At 42.2% G+C, this 24,774-nt stretch overlaps 1 protein-coding gene and 2 long non-coding RNA genes across 5 annotated transcripts; 1 reads left to right on the top strand and 2 right to left on the bottom strand.

Moving 5' to 3' along the window:
• The first annotated feature begins 1,819 nt into the window (after nt 1–1,819).
• Nucleotides 1,820–19,669, top strand: LOC116255397 (11 kDa late embryogenesis abundant protein-like). Of its 3 annotated transcripts, XM_031631199.2 has the most exons (5): nt 1,821–2,929; nt 6,867–7,094; nt 18,306–18,688; nt 18,789–18,991; nt 19,075–19,669. In XM_031631199.2, the coding sequence occupies exons 3-5, from the start codon at nt 18,667–18,669 to the stop codon at nt 19,396–19,398; spliced, it is 549 nt and encodes a 182-aa protein (XP_031487059.1). In that variant the 5' UTR covers nt 1,821–2,929; nt 6,867–7,094; nt 18,306–18,666; the 3' UTR covers nt 19,399–19,669. The 3 variants fall into 3 exon arrangements, 2 of the variants coding, with proteins under 2 accessions (XP_031487058.1, XP_031487059.1); XR_007573758.1 differs by lacking the exons at nt 18,306–18,688; nt 18,789–18,991; nt 19,075–19,669 and adding an exon at nt 7,166–7,269 and having other exon boundaries at nt 1,820–6,264; XM_031631198.2 differs by lacking the exons at nt 6,867–7,094; nt 18,306–18,688 and having other exon boundaries at nt 1,820–2,203.
• LOC116255398 (uncharacterized) lies at nt 8,072–9,054 on the bottom strand. The gene is made up of 3 exons (XR_004172852.2): nt 8,814–9,054; nt 8,498–8,650; nt 8,072–8,271 (listed from the first exon to the last, which is right to left on the bottom strand). It is a non-coding gene; the product is annotated as an uncharacterized LOC116255398 (long non-coding RNA).
• A 3,920-nt stretch (nt 19,670–23,589) lies between the features above and the next one.
• On the bottom strand, nt 23,590–24,252 carry LOC126410194 (uncharacterized). Its single transcript, XR_007573753.1, has 3 exons — nt 24,171–24,252; nt 23,950–24,059; nt 23,590–23,854 (listed from the first exon to the last, which is right to left on the bottom strand). It is a non-coding gene; the product is annotated as an uncharacterized LOC126410194 (long non-coding RNA).
• Nucleotides 24,253–24,774: the final 522 nt, after the last annotated feature.

Below are 24,774 nucleotides of genomic sequence, written 5' to 3'. Positions count from 1 at the left end.
AAAAAAAACAAAAAAGAAAAGAAAAGAACAAGAGATTTGAATGCCACTCACATAAGCCCAAGCTACCACTATTGTCGCCTTTCTTTTCCAACTTCTACCGGAGTCCAAAGCTTTTCCTGGTTAGACGTACATTGATCACAACTTCCAATGGTTAGCCTCTACATAGTCATGTCAACCTGAAAGAATGTCTACGTTTCTAATTTTTCAGGTGAGGAGAGATGCTGCGGGGATCGAAATGAGTCCGTGTTTATGAAAACCGAATGAGTCAGCTCTAGTTTAGTCAGCTTGAGCTCAAAAACTTAGTTCGACTTCAAAAATAGGTAATAGGTTGATGAAAACAGCTCGACCTCGACTTGACAGTTACGTGTTGAGCTTGAATTTAACTCAATTAAGGTTCGACAAACTCGATTAACACTCAAGCTTGACTCGATAATTACGTGTTAAGTTTGGACTTAACTTGATTATTTGAACGAGTCAACTCATGAACTCAAGCTCGACTCATTAAGTGATTCACGAGCTAGCTTTAATGTGTGTAGTTGTTCACCTCTACTCACGGTTGGACCCAAATAGTTTTTAATATATTTCACATCTCATTTTCAACATTAGAGTTTTCAGTTTATTATTCTTTTATAAAAGGAAAGGGCATTATTGACATTTTCCTGCTAAAGGCGCATATAGACTCTTCTTCGACAATCGTCCAGATGGGCAGTCCTGTATTTGGAATTATGGCCAAAAGCTCATCCGTTTATTTCTTCTTTTCCTTTTCTTTTTTCCAACGACTTATTGTGGAGGTAAAAGCTTGGTGCAAATGTAAGCATGACGTTATTGAACACGAGACTTTAGTCCCACTAGCCGTTGCAGCAGCCAAATAGCCGTTAGAGCATGGACAAGGTCAAGAACATTCAAGAAAGGACTGGTGTCTTCTTAGATCCAAACATTGGAAAACGTCTAGTCATTGAGTCCTTTAGCTAGTAGAATTTTGAAAACAGATTCTTCACATCCATCACCACCGTTGCCTCCATTCGATGGAGGCATGAAACCGATGTTTCTAATTTGTTTTTGTCATAGAATAGATCATTCTTTTTTGGTAGGTGGGACGACTTTTTGGACTGCGACAGGGAATACACTCCGTTTAACTTAATAATGAATCGCTCGTCACTAATTTATTGTGATGGTAATCGAAGGGAACAATCAAATATGATTATCATGATCTTCTATGAGACCACCCGCTTTGTCAATATCTATATATATTATATATATGTATATACATAAAAAAAATATCAATTTAGATAGTTAATTATGCTCATGATAATTAACCTGCAGCAGCATCATCTCTCTCTCTCTCTCTTTCACGATATATGTATATAAATATAAATAAATATATATATGTAGGTGTGTGTTTGGTTGTTGTTGTTTGAAACTCGTTAGTTACTCTACTAATTGGCAATTGAGAAGTCCAATGTTTGCATAATCTGATCATGCAAATCCATCCCCCATATTAGTTAGCAGATTACAATTGAAGTTTGATCCACAAATAGATATATATTAACGAAATAGGTGTTTACCATTTTAATCAAGTTTCTTTCTTTATTTTGAGGACATTGAGTTCATTTTACTAGACTAAAATATTCTTGTTCATGCATATTTTCAAACTCTAAGTGGAAAAGAGAATGGCCATATCAAGCGCTATCATCACCCACAAGCTGGGAATGAACATGACAAAACAAATAAAATTAATGTAAAGGCCTTATCAAGTGCTGTGAGAGACAACAAAGTTTGTTAATGATCAACTAAAAGCTAAAATGTGTATCTCAAAACTCAAGACATCTCCATGAAGGGGGAAAACACAATAAATATGAATGAGGGGAAGAAGAAAGGTGGCTGTTTTGCCTCAATTTATGCGGTTTTCATTTGCACATGAGATGAAAATGATTTCGAAGAGTGCTTCTAGAGAGAGACTCCATGCGCGGGAGGGAACCCTAGACGGGGCGATGGACGATCTTTGCCGGGAAAACCATCGACGAAACCCTCGTGGTTGATCTTCTGAAATCGATACCGCAGGAGGATTCCGATGTTACTTTCCCCTTACTGAAGACAATGGTGAATGGTAAACACATAATTAGAGTTTCAGAGGAGGAAGAGATGAAGGCTCCCTTCAAATGCACCGCCATTAGATGTTTCGTGGGAGGTTCATCTTCAAGAGGTGCGGATTTTGCTTTTATCGTGAATGATCTTTGAAATCTGATATTGAGGAAAGGGGCGTGTCATTTGTTGGGCCCACTTCTGGCCACGAGTTGCCGGTGAGTGGGTGATTCCTTGCAGGTAGAAGATTCTTTGATGGTACCAATCTAGAAGTGCCTACATCCGCTGTGCCTTTTAGGGGTGCTGCCGAGGGATTGGGTGGGTCATTTCTAGAGGCCAACATCCAAACAAAGTTTCTTCTCTGATTGGGTTTTGCTAGACGACGTTCCTTGGTGTTTCATTCCTAGATTGTCGAAATTGAATTGGATAGAGCGGAGTTTTGGAATCAAGAGGTGTTGTGTGAGACTGCAGTCAAATTTTTCTTCCACCGTAGAGCAACAACACATATGTCTGAGTGCTATAAAATGTCACAGGAGGAAAAGGAAGATCCCCGCACTGAAGTTGGAATGCAAAGAAGGTTGGATGAAGTAGGGGTGCTTAGAAGACAACACTGAGAAATCCTAGAGGCTGCTACTCCTAATACAAGGGATTCTTCTAAAAGGTGTGCAGAGGTTGATAGATGCTTTGAGGGAGGAAAATGGTGTGTTGGTGTGTAATTTAACAAGGAAGGTTAGCGGAAACATGTTTGCGATGAATAATTTTTGAGGCTAGGTGGAAGATGAGGTGCCCATTATCTTGCAAGGAGAGAATGTTTCTAAAGTTCAGGAGCCAAAGAAGGACAAGAATGGTAAGAAAAGATTTTGCAAGACATCACTAATTGCTTTGAGTTGAAAAAATGGCATGTCGATTTAGGGAGGAGCCCTAATTAAAGATGTTAGGGAGCCAGGTATGCCATTATCTTACAGCCCTTTTGATTTGAATGGTAATGGCAGGGGCTTTCTCAATCTGCCATTTTTCATCGGTGGTATTAATGTGGTTGATTTAGATGAATGATCTCTAGACTACAACAAGTAGTACTTTTGAATGAGGCTCCTACCGTGGCCAATAATCATGTTTGTAAGCTTCATCAAGCACTCTATAGGCTTTCCTAAGTTCAGCAAGCACGGTATGATCGTTTTCGTACTTATTTACTTTCAAAAGGCTTCTTTTCAAACGTCTTTGATTCATCATTATTTATTTGCAATGATGCTGAAGGCACTATCTTATTGCTCCTATATGTCGATGACATTATTCTGACAAACAATAGTTTAATTTTATTACAAGAATTTGTTTGTGACTTGAGCAAAGAATTTTCAATGAAAGATTTGGGCTATCTTTATCACTTTTTTGGTGTCGAGGTTGTTAAAAAGCATGGAGGGCTCTTTCTCAATCAAATGCCAATATGGGTATATCTTGCTAGAGAAAGCAAACATGTTCTCTTGCAAACCAATTATTACACCATTGGTACAAAATTACAAAGCGCCAGTAGACGATGCTCCATTTGCAGATCCCACGGTGTACTGATGCTTGATCCAAGGGTTACAATATTGGACATTTACAAGACCAGACATCTCCTTCTCAGTTAATTTTCTTATCCAATATATGTAGTCCCCAATGACAAGTTGTTTTCAGCTTACAAAAAGGCTCTTATAACATGTTCATGGCTCTATTGAACTTGACTCAAATTGGGTTGGTTGCCAAGAATACCAGGCATTCAACTATTGGTTTTGCCACTTATCTGGGTTCTAAGTGTATTTATTGGACTGCTAAGGAGCAACCCACTGTAGCATGGTGTCAACTATAGAGGCTGAGTATCAATTCATGGCATCTACTGTCGCTGAACTTACATAGATCTCTTATGTTCTCAAACATGTTGAACTTTACTTAGCTGATCTACCTATTTTTATACTGTGATAGCATGTCTGCTCTCCAGGAATGGAAGGGTTGTTCATTTAAAGATAAAGCATGTGGAGTTAGATTATCATTTTCTTAGAAAAAAAATTCGCCATTGGCCTTCTCACCACCTTTGAACATCTAAGGAGCAAACTCGGGATTTCCATGCTACCGCCCAGTTTAAGGGGGGCTGATACCCAAAGCAGCAGAGGAGGAGCTACAAATTAGGATGAGAATCCGTCGGTTACAGCTAACATATCACATTCCAAATCTGTTGATAGAAAATATAAGGAATGTATGGGCACAACTATAAATCAAAAGGATAAACATGGAAATAATGGTTGTAAATCCAATATTATTGAGGTGAAAATAATGGTGATAGTTGCAACAAAAAGTATAAATGTTGAGGAAGGCAAGGTCTATCGATAGTTAATTTTCTAGTGGATGTAGGTGTGAGTTCACACCGAACCACATTAATCTTTGATTGCTCTCTTTCTTTTTCACACCCTTAATTTTTAGACTCTGGGTTCAATATTTTGAACCATCTAAATCAAAAGTGATGGGACATCTTGAAATCAAACTTTTGTCTATAATTCTCAAGGAAAGCATGTTTGATCAACTTTGTCCTGGACAACTTCATTAGTTATTGGATGTCATGTTTCAGACTTCCAAATACAGTGATTGCTGCCGTGAGTAGCGAATACTCGAGATTTCTATCCAGTGCGCAAAATAGAATATGACGATTACATTTGGTTGGCAGACCACGTGTCATCCTATTGAAGAAGGTGGTGGGAGATTTAGGAACTTATGGGTTTTTAATAAATCATGTATGGTCTTCTTAACACTAAAAATAATCACCTCTTTCCTGTCATTGGTTTTGAAGACAAAGTATCTTCAAGGCAACGGTTTATGGACTTGGAAGAGAACGGCTGAGAAATGTCTTGAAGGGGTTGGGATGAGGTAGACATTTCATTAGATGGTAGGTAGGGAGTGGAGATAAAGCTAAATTAATTTTGGTTTGACAATTGGAGATGGATGGAGGGTGAGTTGCCGAGAAGGCGTCTTCCTGAGCCAGTCAATGTGCAGGACTATCATTTAGACAAGAATGGGCAAAGGTAGACCTAATGAATCTGTGTGGATTCAGTATATTATTATTGAGTGTACTCCTCTCTCTAATGTCAGTGATTGTCTTGGGTGCGGCAATGTAGATGTCGGGGATATATGATGTACATCAATGAAGACTAAAATGAGATTAATAACATAAAGAAAATACCTTATGGATCAATTAGAAAGTTCATATGTCTGGCCACGAACGCACAATATGCGTATAACAATAATGTAGGATCATCTGAAAGTTAGAAGAACCTGAAAAGCAGTTATTGACCTAAAAGGCAAAGGATTCCATAATATGGAAAAAAAAAATATCCCTTCTAAAATTTTGATAAAATTTCATAGAATTTGAAATTTTGTTTGTTTTCTTCTATGGAATTTATCAAATTCTACTTGAAGGCAAAATACAATCTGCTTAAAATTCCATAATTTTTTAAATCATGGAGCTATTATATTAAAGGCTACTTATAGCAAATCATATATATATATATATATATATATATACGAAGAGAGAGAGAGAGAGAGAGCCGGGTGTAACAAGTGGCTATAAGCCACGGATCTCACGAGCAGGTGGATCACCGTCCGTTCTGATTTTAATCTGTCGGTCGAGATTTTAAAACTGGGGTGGGGGTGTTCTGCCCGTGCTCTCTCTTTTCCCCCCTTCCTCACTTTCTCCTTCCACCCGCTCTCACGCTCTCCCTTCCTAAGATCTTCTCACCCCTCACCCTTCTCTCTGTCCCTATCTCATTCGCTCTCTCTCTCTCTCTCTCTCACAGACACACACACACACACACATTCTGTATAGAAGACGGCTGCTCTCCGGCAGCCCCATTCTTTTTCGTTTCTGATAATAGTTTAGGATGAAACAAAATTTAATGAAGGAAAAGAGACTTTCTTTTGTAGGTATCAGGATCCTTGTTATGAGTTCAATTATTTAAATTCATTGTTCATCATTTGGACATGAATTACGGCCACCCAAAAAGTTTCTCTAGATAACATCCCACGTACATGATTTTGTGACTAGAGAAGGAAGATGAATCTTGGTCCATCTGCAAGCCAAGTAGTTGCTGAAACTCCTGAAAGAAAAATGGAAGCTTGTCTCCCATGATTGGATTTTGTGCGACTTTCTTCCCATTTCAGGTTGGAGCCTCTTTTTTATCCTTTGAGCTTACTAACACTATTTTCTAGCTAACAAGCCTTTGCGATCCAGTATGTTTACTCTTTCAAACATAAAAGTTTTCTCGTTGTTCAGCGACAATACTTTAGTCATCTTATGCTCTTTGCTTAATGCATATGAATATGTAAGATTTTAATTTTTGATCGACTAAATTTATACTCTTGGAGTTTCTATAAGATCTAAAACAACATCTGCAATAAAGGAAATAAGTCTAAGAAGTCTAACATTATGCTCATGTCTTTCATTTTGTGAGATTCATACTAGGATCCTTCTTGACCAACGAAAGTTTTGTAAACTCTTGCTATGACCTTGTTTGGTCAATGGGAATTTGAATTTTTGACTGCTCTTGGACATGCTAACTCAAAGAGACTAAATTCATTGGAATCATGTTTGTACCTTAATGATCTTTTCTTAACCTTGCCAATTCTTAGAAGAACATATCTATAAGCATGGAGAGGCTATCACTCACCCTCTTCCTTCTCTTTCTTTCGGCCATGACATTCTTGAAAGGTTGCCTTCCTGTTTCCTCTTCAATTGCCTATTTATCCTTTTCTTTGCACCATAGGTTAAGCAGCATAAATGCAGCACATACGATGCACTTGTAGAAGATTCCAAGCACTACTGCAACGATTTCAAGTGATTGGCACAACAACAACCTCAACCAGAAGATAGCAGCTCCCACCTCTCATGCTGGAGGAGTACATGACATATGTGAAGCTAGCTGACCTTAAGGGCCCGTCTGAATAGCTGAACCAAATACCCAGACATTAAATTGTTGGGCATTTAGTACCAGGTACATTTTTATAGAAGTTTTGTACCACTTCCATGCCCATTTTGTTTGATGGACTGAAACTTTTGTTTCAGGTCTTTAATTTCATGTTTGTTTACGATGGAACTAAAATACCACCTCATTAAGAAGAGATGCATGGAAGGGGAAGGACAAGGGAACTATTTAGGTGAAACTTTAACGCTGGTATTGAAGTTTCATATCTTCCCCTAAACTCCCAGAACTAAAGTTCTGTGTTTGTTTCATATGAAACTTTTTAGAAAATTTGAATTAAAGTTCCATATATACAGTATAATTCCACCTAGTCAAACAGACCCTAAGAATGATCTTAAAGGCTATTCCTTTAAAAATGTGTTCTGAGTTTGTTTCTTACCTATGGTAGCTCAATTTTTTTTGTCTTTACTGTATATCTTCAATGGTCCCAATATGCTTACTATAAGCTAAACATAAGTGTAGTGAGTTCCACAAAATTAAAATTTTCCAATTTTTTGGTAGTGGGTTGTTGGAAGATGCACATCTTAAACTAATGATGCCCTTTCATTTTTATTCTTCTACCTACATTGTGATTGAAAAGTATACAGATTCTTTTTTTAAATCAATATAATGGATTTATATGTATATAGCTTGTTTAAAATTATTCCTTTCTCACTTTTTTCACAAGTATTTCTATTGGCCTCTACGGGGACCTACATGGATGATGTGGTAACAGTCAATTTTTGTAGAAAGCATAATCTGATACTAGAATTGGTTGAATTTTGTAACTAAATGATCAAGCCAATTTACATGCGTAGGCTTATTTAAATTGATCAACCATTGAATGACTGAAAAGAGCTTTTGAGCAACGATTTTCTCCCACTGCACATCCAGTTACAAACATTGGCACCTAAAAACATGCATGTGCAATTAGGGGACCAACAAATACCTTCTTCTTTTGGCCATCACTAATTATGAGGTTAAATCACATTTTTTTTATTCCTGCGGAAACAAAGAGGCAATAATAATGTTTCTAAGATTTACTCCCAAACAGGGGCGGCCATGAATTGAATTCCTTCTGAATTACAAAAAAAAAAAAGAAAAAGAAAAAGGCCATGATTTTCCCTTTACTCCTTCCTGCTCCTATTACTCTAATCAATCGCCACAGCTTTGAAGTCAATATTTCTTCCTTTCCAATGGATGAAAATTGCTACAATAAAGCCAATATTTCGTCAAATATGTAAATGTTGAAAAATATGCCAATGACCCTTAATCAATAAAAAACTATATTTTTTTTGTATTCTCTAAGACAAAATAACTCCCATGCAATCGCAACTTAGTTCTGCAATCAACTATTGTGGAATTGTACATCTATAATCAACAGATAAAAACTTGTCAAGAAATTGGCAGATGGGGACCTTTCTTTTCTAGTATACCTTGTTAAGTATCTCTGTGGGAGAATGCAATTAAAAGGTGGAGTAACGGACTTGATTTTTTTACTAGGCAATCAACATTTCCAACTGCTTCCACTTTTCACATAGTTTGGAACTTTGGGTTGTTCATCTTTTTTTCACATTTCAATTCTTCATCTGCAGGCAATACAGGTCACCTCAATTCTTCAACTTTTTTCAGTCAGGCATTTTCTCGAACATTTGGTGTGCAATGAACAAGTCCAACCAAAAGCATCGTCCTCAAATACTAATCAACAATGATCAAATACTATAATACATTCACTATTGTTAGTTTACCTACTTTCTGAACGATCCAGAAAATCGATGGTCGCCCTCCCTGATTCATTGCCATGACGAACAAGTGACCATCAGAGTAGCCAATTCCCAATCTCAAATTAGTAAAAGAAATTGTAGAAGCAAAGAGCCCCTCATATATCCATGCCTTTAGGGAAACAAAGGAAAAAAATGTCGGCGATGGAGCCGACGTCAACAGAGAGAGAGAGAGAGAGAGAGAGAGAGAGAGAGGAGTGGTTTATTGGAGATGGGGGAGCCCCTCATTGACACTTAAGGAATCACACTTAAGGAATCAAGGAAAACAAGAAAAAAAAGCAGCAGAAGTATATATATATATATATATATATATATATATATATATATATATATATATATATATATATATATAGAGAGAGAGAGAGAGAGAGAGAGAGAGATAGAGATATATATAAAGAGAGAGAGAGAGGAGTGCCGATAAAATGAGAATATATAACAAAATTTGAGGACAAGAGGTCCCATAAATAGAAAAACAATCCGAAAAAAAAAACATACCGCAAAAAACACAAGTAGGAAGAAGAAATATACAATACAATGCACAGAAAAATAAGAGAGAAGGGAAAAAGACGAAGTGACACAGTCACCCAACCGCAGACAGGTGGCGGCGCTTTAACCGAATGGCAAATTGGACATCCCTTTGCACAAAACGAGCCACAGAATCTAGCGAAGAGAAGGTGCCCCTGAAGACCCTGTTGTTGCGCTCCACCCAAATGCGCCACCAAGCTGAAATGAGCCACGGCCTCCAGACATGACCCCAGGAAGCGAATGGATGGTGGGTTAGGAAGATTACTAACAAGGGAAGGCCAAGTACAAGCAATGACACTAGAGAAAAAAAGACCAGAAGTAAAAAGGTGGACCCGAGACTCAGTCGCAACAAGACATAGGGGACACTGGTTAGCCAAACTGATGCCAAAGCGCTGTTAGTGATCAAAAGTGTTGATATGGCCAGTCAAAAGTAGCCAAACAAAAGCAATGGCACGAGGAGATGAGCCAAGAGACCAAAGAGACCCGGGGGGGGGGGGGGGAGGGGGGGAGTGACGCGACAGAAGGACCAAAGGAGGCCATGTAGCAAGAAGAAAAAGTGAACTCACGGGTAGGTGAAAGGGGCCAAGATGGGGATGTGGACGATGAGAGGTCAGCAAGGCGGAGGAAAAAAAGAATGACAGAAAGCATGTCAGACCAAAAGTGAGAGGAGGAGGTGTGAGAGATAGAACTATGCCATACGCTAAGGGAAGGCAGGTCGAATTTTGAACTAATGAATTGAGTGATGGGAGAATGTTCAGTTGCTAACCGCCACCACGAAGAACACAGGGAAGACTCGCAAGCCCGACTAAGGTTGGTAACCCCAACACCCCCAAGAAGACGCGAAAAGACAACCACATCCCAATGCGCAAGGCGATCTGAAGGTCGATCACCATCCCAAACAAACTTACGAATAAACTTATCAAACCTACGCAAAACCGCCACAGGAGGCCGAAAGACAGACAAAGCATGGAGAAAGACCGACGCAAGGCAGTGCTTAGCCAGAGTAATCCGACCTGGGAGAGAAAGCAGCTTTTCCTGCCAACACTAAAGGCGATCAGTAAGCTTCTGCTTCACCCCATCCCAAAAAGAAGGAGCAGGAGGCGACAACGTAATCTGAAGCCTCAAATAGTCCATGGGCAGGCTAGTAGCCTTACACCCAAAGCAAGCTTCCACGAGAAGTACCGTGCCCGGATCCGCGTGAATGAGGGAAAGGTGACACTTGGCAGAATTGATAGAAAGACCCGAGAAGAGCTCAAAGACCCGAAGGATGAGCCACGTTCTCACAATCTGCTGGCGGGAAGCACTGCCTAACAGGAGAAAATCATCAGCATACTGAATGGTGGAGAAGGACGGTAAGTGGGAGAGCGAATGAGGTGTGAGGAAGCCAACGACCGTTGCGTGATGGAAAAACGCAGAAAAGCTCTCAGCAACCAAGTTGAAAAGCAAGGGCGATAACGGGCAACCTTGACGGAAGCTACGCTCGAGACAGAAGAAATCGCCACACTTCCCATTGAAGGAGACCGCAAGCTGGGCCCCAGTGACAAGCGACATGATCCATTGTCTAAACGAAGGACCAAACGCAAGACGGGTGAGGAGGTCAGAAATGAACTCCCAACTAACCGAGTCAAAAGCTTTAGAGATGTCCAACTTAATGATGAATGAAGGTAGCCGTAGACAGTAAAGGGAGTGAACAACCTCATTGGCTAGGACAACCGCATCCTGCAGACGCCGACCCTTGACGAAAGCAACCTGGAAGGGATTAATGATTGAAGACATGACAGGCGCAAGTCGCAAAGAGAGCAACTTAGCAATAATCTTGAAAGGTGTGCCTAGGATGGAGATCGGGCGAAAGTGGGTGACGTCCGTAGGGTTAGGGCGCTTAAGCACCAGGACCCAGGTAGCTTGATTGAATTCCTTCAAGAAAACAGAATTGGAGGCAAACTCATCACAAAACACAAACACATCCGCGCTACAAACCTCCCAAAAAGTACGAAAAAATTCGACAGGGAAACCATCAATGCTGGGTGCCTTACCAGAGCCAAGGGCCCAAACCGCGTTCTTGATCTCTTGGTGTTGGAAGGGCCGCTCAAGAGCAATCGCACAAGAGACAAAGAGAGAGGAGAGGTGAAAATCCGGCAGCGTGGCACGAAAGCGAAGAGGTTTAGAGTAGAAATCCTAAAAATGAGCGCTCAGGGCCGGGAGGATGTCATCGCCAAGAAAAACCCTACCCCCGATACCCATGGACTGGAGCAACGTCTGACGGCGCCTCTAAGAGACGGCCAAGTGGAAGAATCTAGAGTTTTGGTCCCCATGCGCGAGCCAACCCAGCCTAGAGCGTTGCTGCCAGTGGATAGACTCCCTAATCCGCCACTCCTGGGCAAGACACTGCAGACAAAGGAGACGAGAAGACTGATCCGCAGAAACATTATCAGAGGCCTGGAGGGACAAGTCATCCCAATCGGCCACTTCCAAAAATTTGCTGCTCCAGAAAATGCGCTTTCAGGCGAGCGCCTCCCTCCTGATGGAGTGCAACTTCCGTGAGAGCCTGAAAGCAGCCCACCTACCATTGACTGCACGAGCCCACCAATTAGGGATGGTAGCTACAAAGGATTAATCACGAAGCCACCAAAGTTCAAAATGAAACTTGGCGTGCCCGATACCAGCCCTACCTCGAAGAAGGGAAAGGACAGCGGAGCGTGATCAGACAGGTGCCTCGGACTAAGAACCAAAGAGGATGAAGGAAAAACAGAGAACAACTCAAGCGAGAGGAAGATACGGTCCAACCTACGAAGGATCGAAGGGTTCCTATTATTAGACCAAGTAAACGTACCGTTAGTCGAAGACACGTCAAAAAGACCGAACTCATCAACGAACGATCGAAAAGCAGACATAGACGGACCAGAAGTGACAGGGGAGGATGAGTCAGCAGGGCTAAGCAAACAGTTGAAGTCTCCTGCCAGAAGCCAAGGGGAAGCTGCAAGCTGGGGAAGCTGCAAGCTGGCGAACCTGCTGCAGCTCAGCCCACAGCTGCCCACGCAAAACCCCAACGCAAGGGCCATAAACCGCAGTAACCAAGACCGGACCATTAGGCCAGAATCCGCTGAGAGAAGCAGAGATAGAGTACCTACCGACATGCACAACAACCCCCGTAAGGGGTGGAGACCAAGCCAGCAGGATGCCGCCAGCTGCTCCACAAACTGGAAGGAACCCAAAGGACGGTTGACGCAACAAAGTACGAACACAAGCATGAGAGATGACAGACATCTTGGTCTCAACCACGATAAGCACCGAATGTCCATGCTGACGGATCCAAGAAGAGAGATACCTACGCCGATAACGGGCACTGAGGCCCCGCACATTCCAACATGCAACCCTCATGGGGAAACCACGTGAAGCGACGAACGTCTGGCCGCCCTGGCGGCACCAGGGGGGAGGATGGAGGCTGCGGAAGCCCCAATCCTACGCAACTCCCGCCGCAACCTGGCCAGGCTGGAGCAGGAGGCCGGTGCCATAGTGGCAACAAAAGAGGAGCGCAACAAATCAAGTTGCTCCGGCGCAAGAGAGACCTTAAGAGCGTCAAGCGCATCCGGGAGGGAAATGCCCAACTCAATATCCAACAAGGGGCAACAGGTGGCAACCTATCGGGCTGGGAGTGACGACCCACAGGACTCGTGGTGGGGCCAGACAACTGAACAGGGGAGGACGAGGGGGCAGAGGTGAACGCAAACTCAGACCGCAGGGTAGGGGAAAAAGAGCCAACATAAGGGATGCGGGGGAGGGCAGGGCTAACCGGTGGGAGAGGCAGGTAGGCGAGGTTTTGAGGTGAGCCGCGACTGAGTCTAGGGAGTAGAATATGCAGGGAAGACCAGTGAGAGCTAAAGCTACTGTCAAAAGAAACAGAAAAAACCCAAGGCAGATAGGTAAAGGAGGAGGTCCTGGGTGTAAGGGGGGCATAGGGGGGCCAGTAACCAAGGTAAAAGCAACGTACAGGCAACAGAGGGAGAACGCCTGACTGGGGGTGCCGAGACGCCAGATGCCAAGACAACGCAGGCCGCAGTCGGACGAGAGCAAGCAACAACAGCAGCCTCAAGGGTGCGACCCCCTGCCGACGGGCGGGCAGCCGAAAGAGACGGTGCGGACGACCAGACGTCGCCAAGGTGAGACTGAGCAGCAACCAGCATCGGGTCGGGGCATCCCGAGGTGGACTCGCGTGGAGCCCCAACTCGCAAAGCAGGAAATGGAAAGGGCGAGCAGGGTACCTCAGAGGAGCGTGGCAGAGAGCAGGCTAGACTCCTTCGCTGAGGAGAGGTTTGGCGCCAGCGGTGAGGGAAGCAAGGGCGGAAGCTGAGAAGGCGGTAGCTCTACCACTGAAGAGCACTGGTGCGGCGGATCACCTGGGCTGAAAACCTGCGGAACCTGTACCGAAAAAGGTGGACCCCGCGTACCAGGACAAGCAGGCTCAGGCCAAGGAAGCCTGATAGAGCCAAAGAACATAGAGCTCTCGTCCAAAGAAGGTGACCGCTGAACAACTTGCAGAGGAACTTGGACCCAGAAGGAAGAAGTGACCGCTGCAAAACCATGCCGCTGAGCAAAAAGGCGACGATCATTCTGACAAGCAGGAAAACGGCATCGAGAACACGTGACGGCCCGGCGGCCGTTCAAGGAAGCACACCTCTGACACCATCACTGGCCCCATCTGACGCGGATAGAAGCGACAGACCGAAGAAGGTGACGAAGCCTCGAAGCACGCCGAGAAGAGGGGACACACCACGGTGAGGGGGCTGGCCTACCAACGGAGACCACCTTGGGGAGGCTCGGCCGCAAGGAACAATCACCCATTTGCAAAAGGAGAAAACAACAACACGCGGGTGGGAGGAAGGCCTGGAGGAGTCCGCGAGCATCTCTCAGCTGAAGTGTGCCGGCGAAAACGCAATTGAAGATAGTAGACTGCCAACTGAAAGACAATACCCTAGCTTGACGGACTCCATCAGGCGAGCAAAGAAAACCGATTGCTGCACGACAAAGCAAGCGATTAAGAGGGGAGGGGGTTACCCGGCCTGATACCACAAAGACTAGGACCCCCAACCCAAGCCCCCAAGGGCGGTCGCAAAGGCGGGGGAGGAGGAAGGGTTGCCATGACACCCCCCACAGTGCAAGAGTAAAGGAAAAAGGAACTTGTTTCTCACAGGCTATTCAACAAACAGTTACTGTGCAGCTCGCTCTAAGTGTAGGGAGAGACGCCCCACGGCTCCAGCACGCCCCAAGCGACACAGAGGGCAGGGGGAAGAGCTGCATTGCTCGGGGAAAGAAGGACGCCGTGCGGGAGGGCACCGGTCTCGCTTGGGGAGAGGAGCTGCTCAGGGTGCCAAGGGGGGGTGCAGGAGGACGACGGTCGGGCGCCAGGGGGGTGCGGGAGGCTGCTCAGGGCATTGAACGGATGGGTGAATTGTCCACCCGAGGGGCCAGAGGAGTCCACCCGAGGATCTAGAGGAGCCAGAGGTGAACGCCCGAGGAGGTCGCCCGAGGAGGTCACCCGAGCAGGTCGCCCAAGGAGGTCGCTGAGGGGCCCGGAGGAGACCGCCTGACGGGAGGAGACCGCCAGCCCGGGCGAGAGAGGGCCGGAGGAGGTTGCCTGAGGGGCCGGAGGAGGTCACCGGGGGAGGTCGCCCGAGGGGCCGGAGGAGACCGCCCGCCCGAGCGAGAGAGAGCTGGAGGAGGTCGCTGGGAGAGAGAGAGAGAGAGAGAGAGAGAGAGGAGTGGCTATTGCCGTCCATAGAGCTGCTCACTATCGCTGGTTTGATGTTTTGAAATCCATGCATTTTAACATGTACATTTTCGTTGGATAGCACTGTACACCAGCCGAGTTGAACTCAAGTGGGGCCAGCTCGAGCTTGACTTGACTCAAAAAACTTGCTCGTAATAAAACTCGAGTTGGTTTCAATAGAACAAGCTTGAGCTCGATTCAATAATATAATGTCAAGCTCGAATTCGACTCATTTAACTCATTTATGTTAAACATATCTTGTTTCTTTTAACTCGTTTAACTAGATGAACTTATTTAGTTGCTATTCTTTAACTATTCTCTCATTATATTTTAGCATTCATTATGTAGTGGAGCCGAACCGAAAACTAATCGAGTTCTTACAACTCAAATTTACACTTGACTCGATTAACATTTCGAGCATACATTTAAACTGGAGCTCGACTTGTTTGTAAACAAGTCAAGTTCAAGTCGAAATTTGATGAGCGAATTCCAGGCGAGCATGATCTGGTTCGACTCATTGTCTAGCCTTAGGGTTGGACAATGCCCTACCTTCTCAAATAAGAAATAAAATCCCATTCCACCACCTAAACCATGCACTCTTGGTATATTTTCAACTCAAAGACTCAACAGTTCATGCATTCCATTCACATGTAGATGGTAGGAAAGCATTTAAGAATATACTTGAGAAACATTCATAAAGAAGAAATAATGGTCCCCTGGCCTGGGATCTCACCAAGTCTTCCTGTTCAATGGTGAGAATCCAAGAGGAACATCCGAGAGCCGACTTCTTTCAAACGAGAAGGGGAGATGTTAGAGTGAATAAGAGGGTACCTGAAATATGGAAAGGGGGACGTTTGGGGAAAGAAACAGGGAGTTTGAGAGAGCAAATGAAGTTTAAGGGTCTGTCATAGCCTCTCCCCTTTGAGGTTCAAACAGGATTTATAGGGCTGCACAACGAATTGAGTTAGCTCGAGCTCAACTGAAACTCGCTCATCCAAACTCAACTTGAGCTCGACTCATTTATAAACAAGTCAGCTCGAGTTCAAATTTATGTTTGAAATATTAAATGTATTGAGCTCGAGTTGTAAGAACTTGACTCGTTTAAACCCAACTCAACTCAACTGGACTATATAATCAATGTTAAATTATAATGAGTGAATAGTTAAATCAATAGCAACTAAACGAGTTACAACAAATGAGACATGCTTAACACGAATGAAACAAGTCAAGCTCAATTTTGATGTTGTATTGTTGAGTCGAGCTCGAACCTATTCTATTGAGCTTGACTCGAATTCGAGTCAAGTTTGAGCTTAAACTTTCTAAATTGAGTTGAGCTCGAACCCAAGCTTGACTAGGCTCGTGTGCTGCCATAGGGATTTATAGAGTTCTCTCACCATATGTGGTGAGAGACTTCCCACAAGCAAAATGGCACCCCATGCAAGAGATTGTCTGTCCATCTTATCCATGGACCAATGATCCAGCCAGTAGGAGGCTTGGAATATCTTGGCAAATTCTTCTCTCTAATTGGATGAAAATTCCAGGAGATATATTATTGGTGCTGAGCCAATTAGTTGAGAGATATTGTTGTGATTATAATACTTGGGAAACAAAAATTGATCATGGATAACGCCATTGTTGCATATGTTCGTTGATCAATTCAAACAGTGAATCTTTTGAAATCTTGATGAATTATCTTGATTCCCCTATAAAAATGTCTTGGCCTATGCCAATCTTGGCATGCTAACCCAACGAATGGACTGTTATTAGAATTATACATGCCTGGTCATTGAGACCACACCGTGCTGTAGCCCCCGTTTGGGGCAGGTTGGTTGGGTCAATCTGCTGGGTCAGCTAGAACGGACCGCCAACCATTTATTGGCTTGGTTGCCCATTATATATTGTAGTATTCTAATTCGAAAAATCCTATTCAGATTCTAAGAGTGAGACCTCAAATTCTTTTCATCCAAAATTTTAGTTTTTGAGTTCTACATTTAAAAAAACAAGATTGACTTTCTGTTCCAGTTTTAGTTTTTGGATTCCAAATATGTCTTGATTCTAGATTTGAATTTCCATTTTGGATTTCGAATCCAAAGTAACTTCCACATAGAATTTGATATTTTGGGTCCCAGATTCAAGCATGAATAACGTCTTGTATTTGGATCTAGAGAATTCAATTTTTGGATTGTAAATAAATATTAAGAAAACAATTTAAAATTGATTTGATGTTCGGGAACATGGATCCATTTTGATTTTGGATCTTGGAAATGATCCAAAAATTGCTATTCTGGATCTCGGCTTTATCCATGGATCCAGTAATTTAGACATACACGTTAGTTCTTGGATTGGATCTAGTTTTCCCTATTTGGACCTATATTTTGGATCTATATTTCAAGCGTTGGTTTCAATTTAGTTTCAATTTTAAACCTATAAAATGACCCAAGATTTGGATCTAAAATTGAAATTGATATTTGTGTTTAAGTCCTAGTTTTAGTTCTCAAATTTAAACTTAGTCCCTAGATTTGCCTAAGATTTAGGTTTAATCCTCACGTTTGGATCCGGAGTTTGGACTCCCACTATCCAGCAAAATGGGATATAGCGAAGCCAATTCATTCAAAATGCTTTGAAAATCTGGGACAGGTCTAGAAAATGATTTTGAAATAAATTTAGAAAATTTGTACAAGTTTGGGGTGCTTACACCACACAGGAAGAGCAAGGATTCCTAGGACACTCAACTTCTTGCAGTTGTTTTTTTCCCAAACGTACAGAAACGTTTACCCATGCACGTGTATGCCCATTTAGTAGTATGTATTTCTCAATTCAAGCAGCCAAATGAAAAAAAAAAAATTGAAAATTGAACTTGTTTTCCGTGTTTTTTGAAGGCATATGAATGCCTCTATATGAGAATGAAATTTAAGATTCTATGATTGTAGATACCTGATTTTATCAAAGCTAAGATTTCTTGCTTGGAAGATGACTGTCATTCTTCCATATATTTTTATTTCATGAATATGAAGTCAAAACCTCCCACCCTTTAAATATGAATTCTTAAAATTAAAATATAATGAATATTTTCGACTCATAGTTTCAAAACTTAAAGTTTGACATTTTAAGAAAGTTATCTGGAATTGAGCAAGTTTAGTCTCTTATCCTTCAAATGCTCGATTTCACATGCAGAAAATGTCAGCTCGAGCTTTTCTAGTTCAGCTTGATTGGTTAGTCAGATATGTTGAGTTGAGGTTACTCAGGTTTAGTCAAGATTTCTGCAAAAGCAAAGCAAACAGTGCTTAATTTGTTCACCCCTGCCAGTACATAATACAGTAGAACAGTGCAAATTGTGAAGAGCCGCGAATGGAAAAGCAGAGAGAGGGAACGAGGTAGGAGCAACGGCAGGTGTGGAGAGAAGGGCCGCCATGATTTTCCCCTCTGTGGAGTTGCCAGCCAAACCTGATCGATCAACGTGTCATCTTCAATCGCTCCTCTTTCTCTGCCCTGTCGTTCAGATTCACTCAGCACACAACACGTTAAAGGAAGCAGCATGCTGCGGCAACTTTCACCACGTACTCTGCTACGTGTCTTCACGACCTCTCATTACCAATGTAATGATATTCTATATATATGTATGTAATTTTCACGGCTCTCTCATTCCAATCACTGCAGGGTACAACTCTAGCGCGGTTTGTCAAGTATTTTCATCTGTTCGATCAGTGTTGTGGTTGGTTCGTCTCTCGTTCCGGCCGGCGACAGGAGAAGCCATGCAGACAGGGAAGAGTGCGGCGGCTTCCGCCAAGGAAACCATGAAAGACACCGCGGCGTCGGCCAAGTCTGGGATGGACAAAACCAAGGCCACCATCCAAGAGAAAGTAACCCCTTCTTCTTTTCTCTTCCTTAATGTGCTTTTATACTTCGTTAATGATTGTGATCATGGCTGTCCTTGGGTGATTAGGCGGAGAGGATGACGACTAGTGATCCGTTGAAGAAGGAGATGGCGACGGAGAAGAAGGAGGAGAGGATAAGCAGGGCGGAGATGGAGAAGCAGGACGCCGAGGCGCAGCACGCGGCAGAGAAGGAGGCCAGCCGCGCGAGGACCGGCACGGGTGTGGTGGGCCACCCGACGGGGCTTAGCGCGGTGCCCGGCCAGCATCACGGGGCGGCAACGGGGGCATCGATGGCAACGGAGTCCGCGGGACTGACGACGGGTACCGGCACCGCTCCTGCTGCTCATGGCCCTGCGCGTACCGGGTACGGGACGGGGGGTTCTTATAGTTGAGCACAGATGAGGGGGCACCACCTTCCATGCTCAACTTCGTATCTAGCTGGTCGTCGTGAATAATTAGGCGTGTCTCTTCAGATGTTTCTGTAGGCGTCGAACGTTGTGTTGACATGCTTTGTGTTATATTGCTGATGACAATGCTGAAGTTGGTGTTTTTTCCTTTTATTTCTGTCTGTTCAATGGGGATGTAGACCAGATGAATGTGAATCTGACGATGGATTTGGCTTGCTTTTCTTGGTCGATCCTCTGTGTAGTTGCTTGCTTGCTGAAAAAATAATGGAATGCGAGTTATCTTCGTATATGGCGATTGTATGTGCAAATGCTGTAGTTTTAATCGGCTTGAAGGGTCATGATTTCTTGGGGGATCGTTGCGGAAATCGTCGTTTCCGGGCGCCGCTGAGCGTCGTGGGGGCAGGCCGATACCGTGTTCCGGCTGTTCTCCTCCCCAACGTATCGGCAAAAGGAGAAAACGTCAGTTCGTGCTTTGCCAAGAGCTGAACATTATAAGTTCATGACATTATCTCCTTCACCTCCGTCAATCCTTCATTATCTCTTCATTATCATATGGAAAGAAAGCTTCCTTCATTTGATAATGGAAAGAAAGAAAGCTTGTAGACGTTAACGTTGTAGACGTTAATTATATATATATTTTTAAGCTCGTTCAAATTAATTAACAAATAAAAAACTTCAAGTATTCTTTTTCATCGCCACTCTTGTTCCCTCGTGATGCTCTTCTAATATGGTTAGAGCTTTTAAGCATGAACAACGACGACAGAGCTTTGAAGCAGAGCTTTTTAAAGCATGAACAACGAAGGAGCAAAAATGAGTCCTTCATATCCATACCAGAAGGAGTAAAAATGAGCCGTTCGGTGATGTCTAATCCTGCCCAGGTGATGTCCAATCCTTAGTGATGTCCAATCCTTATTACATTCAGATAAACCTTAATCCTTATTACATTCAGATAAACCTAATGTTGGTGTCTCAACCTCTCATTGAGGATAATTATGGTCATTGAGGATAATTATGGAACCTAATGTTGGTGTCTCAACCTCTCATTGAGGATAATTATGGTCATTGAGGATAATTATGGTACATGGAGTAGGACCATGTTTATGGCTATTTCAGCAAAAATGGATGTCTATGGCTATTTCAGCAAAAATGGAGTAGGGCCATGTCTATGGTTAGATGGTTTAATTACTGAACCCATATGAAAACAGACCCATTCTATCTTCCTTGGGTTCAATGTAACCATCTTGTGTTACATTGGGTTCAATGTAACCATGTTATCATGGATTTTGAATAACCATCTTGTTTTATCATGAATTTTGAATTCAATTAGCAAAGATATTACAAGTACCGTTATTTATGCAACTACAGCGAGAAAGAATATATCAAATCCAAAGTTTCATCTCTCGTTTACAATATAACAAATCCAAAGTCTCGTTTACAATATAACAAATCTCCAAAGTTTCATCTCTCGTTTCACAAAAATAAATAACAAATCCAAAGTCTCGTTTACAATATAACAAATCCAAAGTTTCATCTCTCGTTTCACAAAAATAAAGACTTTGTGGGACGAATTGGGTTCATATTCTCCTCAAATCCAAAGTTTCATCTCTAGTTTACAATATAACAAATCCAAAGTTTCATCTCTCGTTTATAGTACTTTATATTTCACAAAAATAAAGACTTTGTGGGACGAATTGGGTTCATATTCTCCTCTTCCTGAATGCTCGTGTGGGGGCAATGAGAGCCTATGCAGACCATATTCAAAGGGAAAAAGTCAAAGGAAACAGTCATTCAATTTTTGATGAGGTTAAATGACTCATATAATGTCATGAGAGGAAAAATTCTTCTTTTAGACCCCTTACCCAATGTGATGAAGATTTATGGGTTAATTTTGCAAGAAGAAAAACAACGGGAAATTAGTGATGAAGATTTATGGGTTAATTTTGCAAGAAGAAAAAACAACCGGAAATTAGGATCTTGAGCACACCAAATGAAGGGATTACTCCATTAGCCGTCTCAGAAGGAAACCATGACAAGGCGACCAACCGTGACACTACCAATTTCAGATTTCAGAAAGGTCGAAAAAGTTGGTAATAAATTAGGATCTTCAGCACACCAAATGAAGGGACTACTCCATTAGCCGTCTCACAAGGAAAGTCTCACAAAGAAACCATGACAAGGCGGCCAACCGTGATACTACCAATTTCAGATTTCAGAAAGGTCAAGGAAGTTGGTAATATAAACCTACATGCAGTCATTGTCGTCGCATAGGTCATGTCAAAGAAAAATGCTTTAAGATCAACGTTGTCGTGGCATAGGTCATGTCAAAGAAAAATGCTTTAAAATCATGAGACATCCACCAGAACATCGGTTCTATGATCCAAACTTTAAACCTATTATGGCAGCTAACGTGACGTCAAAACAAGCCACACCAAATCTGCAAGTGGCATCCAACGACAACTTACATGGGCCACTAGTGTGTTTCCTTCACATAGTATACTAAAAAGGAAAAGATATTATATAATAAAAGTACATTAAAATGCTATTATTATGCACCCTTGTCTCTCTTTCTTTCTCTCCCCCTTGCCTTAAATTGGTTGAACAAAATTTTCATTTAATTTGAAGACAATGTCGATTCCAATGCTATTGGTACCAGAGTCTCACGTATGTTGTTTAATTCCTAGAAAGCTCATGCAGATTTTTGATAGCTATCAATCACCGTGTGAGTTTATCAATGGCTGAGAAAATCAAGACAACTTAATAATACAACTTATTTCAAATATTTTTATTAATATATCGGAGCCCATATTTGCAGAAACAAATCATTTAATTTGTTTTGCTTTATATGCACTTCCTCTCAAGGGGCCTGACATTCCTGTACGGGTTAACGCTGGTGAAACTCCACATTTTCAGTTTGATTCCTCTAAGCACTATCTTCTTAGTTTGCAAATGGTGTCGAGCACAATACTTTAGTTGACAAGTATACTGTCTTCCACCCAGACTTAGGGCTGCACACGAGCCGAGCCGAGCCCGAGCTTGGCCAGCTCGAGCTCGACTTGGTTAAAATTACTCGAGCTTGAACTCGACTCGAGTTCGAGATGAGCTTCTTAGAACAAGTTCGAGCTCGACTCGACTACACAAAGTCGAGCTCGAGCTCGACTCGATTAACCCATTTAACTCAATTAACCCATTTAACTCGTTAACTTGTTTAGCATTTACTCGTTTAACTTTAACTCGTTTAGCTCGTTTAGGCACTAACTCGTCTAGCTCGTTTAGACGCTAAATCGTTTAGCTCGTTTAGGCGCTAACTCGTCTAGCTCGTTTACCCGTTAAATTGTTTAGCTGTTTAGGCATTTACTTGTTTAGCTCATTTAGGCATTTAAATCCTTTAACTCGTTTGGGCATCTAACTTGTATCAATTAATGGAAATTAATGGAAGTTAAATGAGAACCACGTCTTCTTCATCATCATCAATGCACATCATCGTCATCATCTGCAGATATAAGAATGCTGTTAACATTTGAAAATCATGCAAAAACTCAGCTCAGCTCAAGCAAAAAGCACTCAAGGAGAACAAGGGGTAAAAGCAGCATAGAACGAAAACATAACAAGGTAGATGGAAGCAGAGAATAATATAAAATTAATTAACATTTGAAAATTACAGAAAGATAAGCAGGCAAAAGTTAGAAAGATCAGGTGTACCATAGAATCTTAGAAAGAGAAGATAATGTGGCAAAATTAGGTGTATAAATGGAACGTAACTCAGACCATAAACAAAACTTATTTTACAGAGATATGCAGCAAAGAGTCCATCATATGAATGCCAAATAATATTAAAAACAGAGTCCCTCCAATTTTAGTTGGAGTAACTGTTGTAACCTTACCTAATTGATGAAAAGAAGCAGCATAACACTTGAAACATGACTACAAAAATACCACACACACCATGAGAAAAGAGGTTCAGTTATAACTGCAACAAGATTCTGATTCTCCATAACACTTAAAGGTACCCATGAAATATGTGATTCTTTAAATCCACAAGATCCGAGAAATCCACCCAGCTGCATATTGATGGAATCAAATCTTTCTTTAGAATATCCTACAAAATCCATCTTATTAACAGCAACAACCAGCTGTTCAACACCAAAACTTGGGATAAGTTGTGCATGCCCCTTTGTCTATCCCCCAACTCCATTTAAACCCATACCTGCCTCAAAGAACCAATAGATGCATCGACAACAAGTATCACAGCATGATCAGCATCTGCTTGTGTAGCACCAGATATCATATTTGCGACAAAATCTTTATGCCCTGGTGAATCAAGCATAACAACATGAAATTTCCTTGATTCAAAACGAGCAACTGCAACAGCCATAGTTATTCCTCTTTCCCTTTCCTCAACGCTTTCATCTAATGCCCATGCGTAGGCAAATGAGCCTTTCCCCTGCACTCAATGTAAAAATTAAATAGAAAAGCGATTAGGTTGAAGTGCAATAGCACTTATTAAGCAAATATAAACATATTAATAAATTATTACACCTGCTGTTTGGCTTCCTTCTCATACTTGTGCATATCCTTCTGAGAGATCCACCCCAAAATGTGCAGTCTCTTCCTGTCAACGTTGATTTGCCAGAATCAACGTGGCCAACCTACACATGGTAATGAAAGTAAATAAATACAAACTGATCAACCTTTCAATAGTTCGAGTAAAATTTGCAAGTATCTTTTTTGCACTCAACCAGAACTGGAGAAAACCTTACAATAGCAAGATTTAGCTGAGACAAGCCCTCACATTTTTTATGAGGAAGCATCCACGTCTCTGGTTTGTATGCATCTAATGGAGCAAACAAATTTCTTGATTAAGACGAAGAACACATATCGAAGCGAAACCAGATTGGTGACTAATTGACAACTACAACTCGTTGATAATCATGTAATATGTGAAATAATATCTAAAGAACTACTATACATGCAATAGGAAATCCAGAAATTAACGAACCCAACAGGCAAGAATGTGCAATGCACAACAAGAAAGCTCAGCCAAAAAACAAAAAGGAAAAACCAGAACCGGTGAGATGTTTAGACATTTTCCTACTGCTTGCCAAAAGAAACTCTGGGAAAAGGAGAGTATGCCTGGAAAATACTATTGATTAGCAAAACCTGAACAGATTAACTTGGAGAAAGGGTAGGGGGAAAGGTTAGGAAGAAAAGAGAGGGTAAACGGCAGAGGAGAGAACGTACCTGGTTCACGAGAGGAATGGAGCTTGCTGGACTAGAAAGTTAGCCGGAGAGAAGCTGAAAGTTGAAGAGGATCAAACGATGTCGCCGAACACCTGGCTGAAGACCACGAACCGATTTTGGCTT

This window comes from Nymphaea colorata, chromosome 6, assembly GCF_008831285.2.
Source record: "Nymphaea colorata isolate Beijing-Zhang1983 chromosome 6, ASM883128v2, whole genome shotgun sequence".
Classification (NCBI taxonomy): Eukaryota; Viridiplantae; Streptophyta; class Magnoliopsida; order Nymphaeales; family Nymphaeaceae; genus Nymphaea; species Nymphaea colorata.
The sequence above is the reverse complement of the archived record's forward strand: the minus strand, read 5'-3'. Positions and strand labels throughout refer to the sequence as shown.

What these genes read in the sequence shown, in the direction of transcription:
- LOC116255397 (XM_031631198.2), top strand. Translation starts at nt 2,098, where the DNA reads ATGGTGAATGGTAAACACATAATTAGAGTTTCAGAGGAGGAAGAGATG. An exon ending in GGGAGGTTCATCTTCAAGAG is followed by an intron (nt 2,204 to 18,788) that starts GTGCGGATTTTG and finishes CAATCACTGCAG; the next exon opens with GGTACAACTCTAGCGCGGTT. An exon ending in AGGCCACCATCCAAGAGAAA is followed by an intron (nt 18,992 to 19,074) that starts GTAACCCCTTCT and finishes TTGGGTGATTAG; the next exon opens with GCGGAGAGGATGACGACTAG.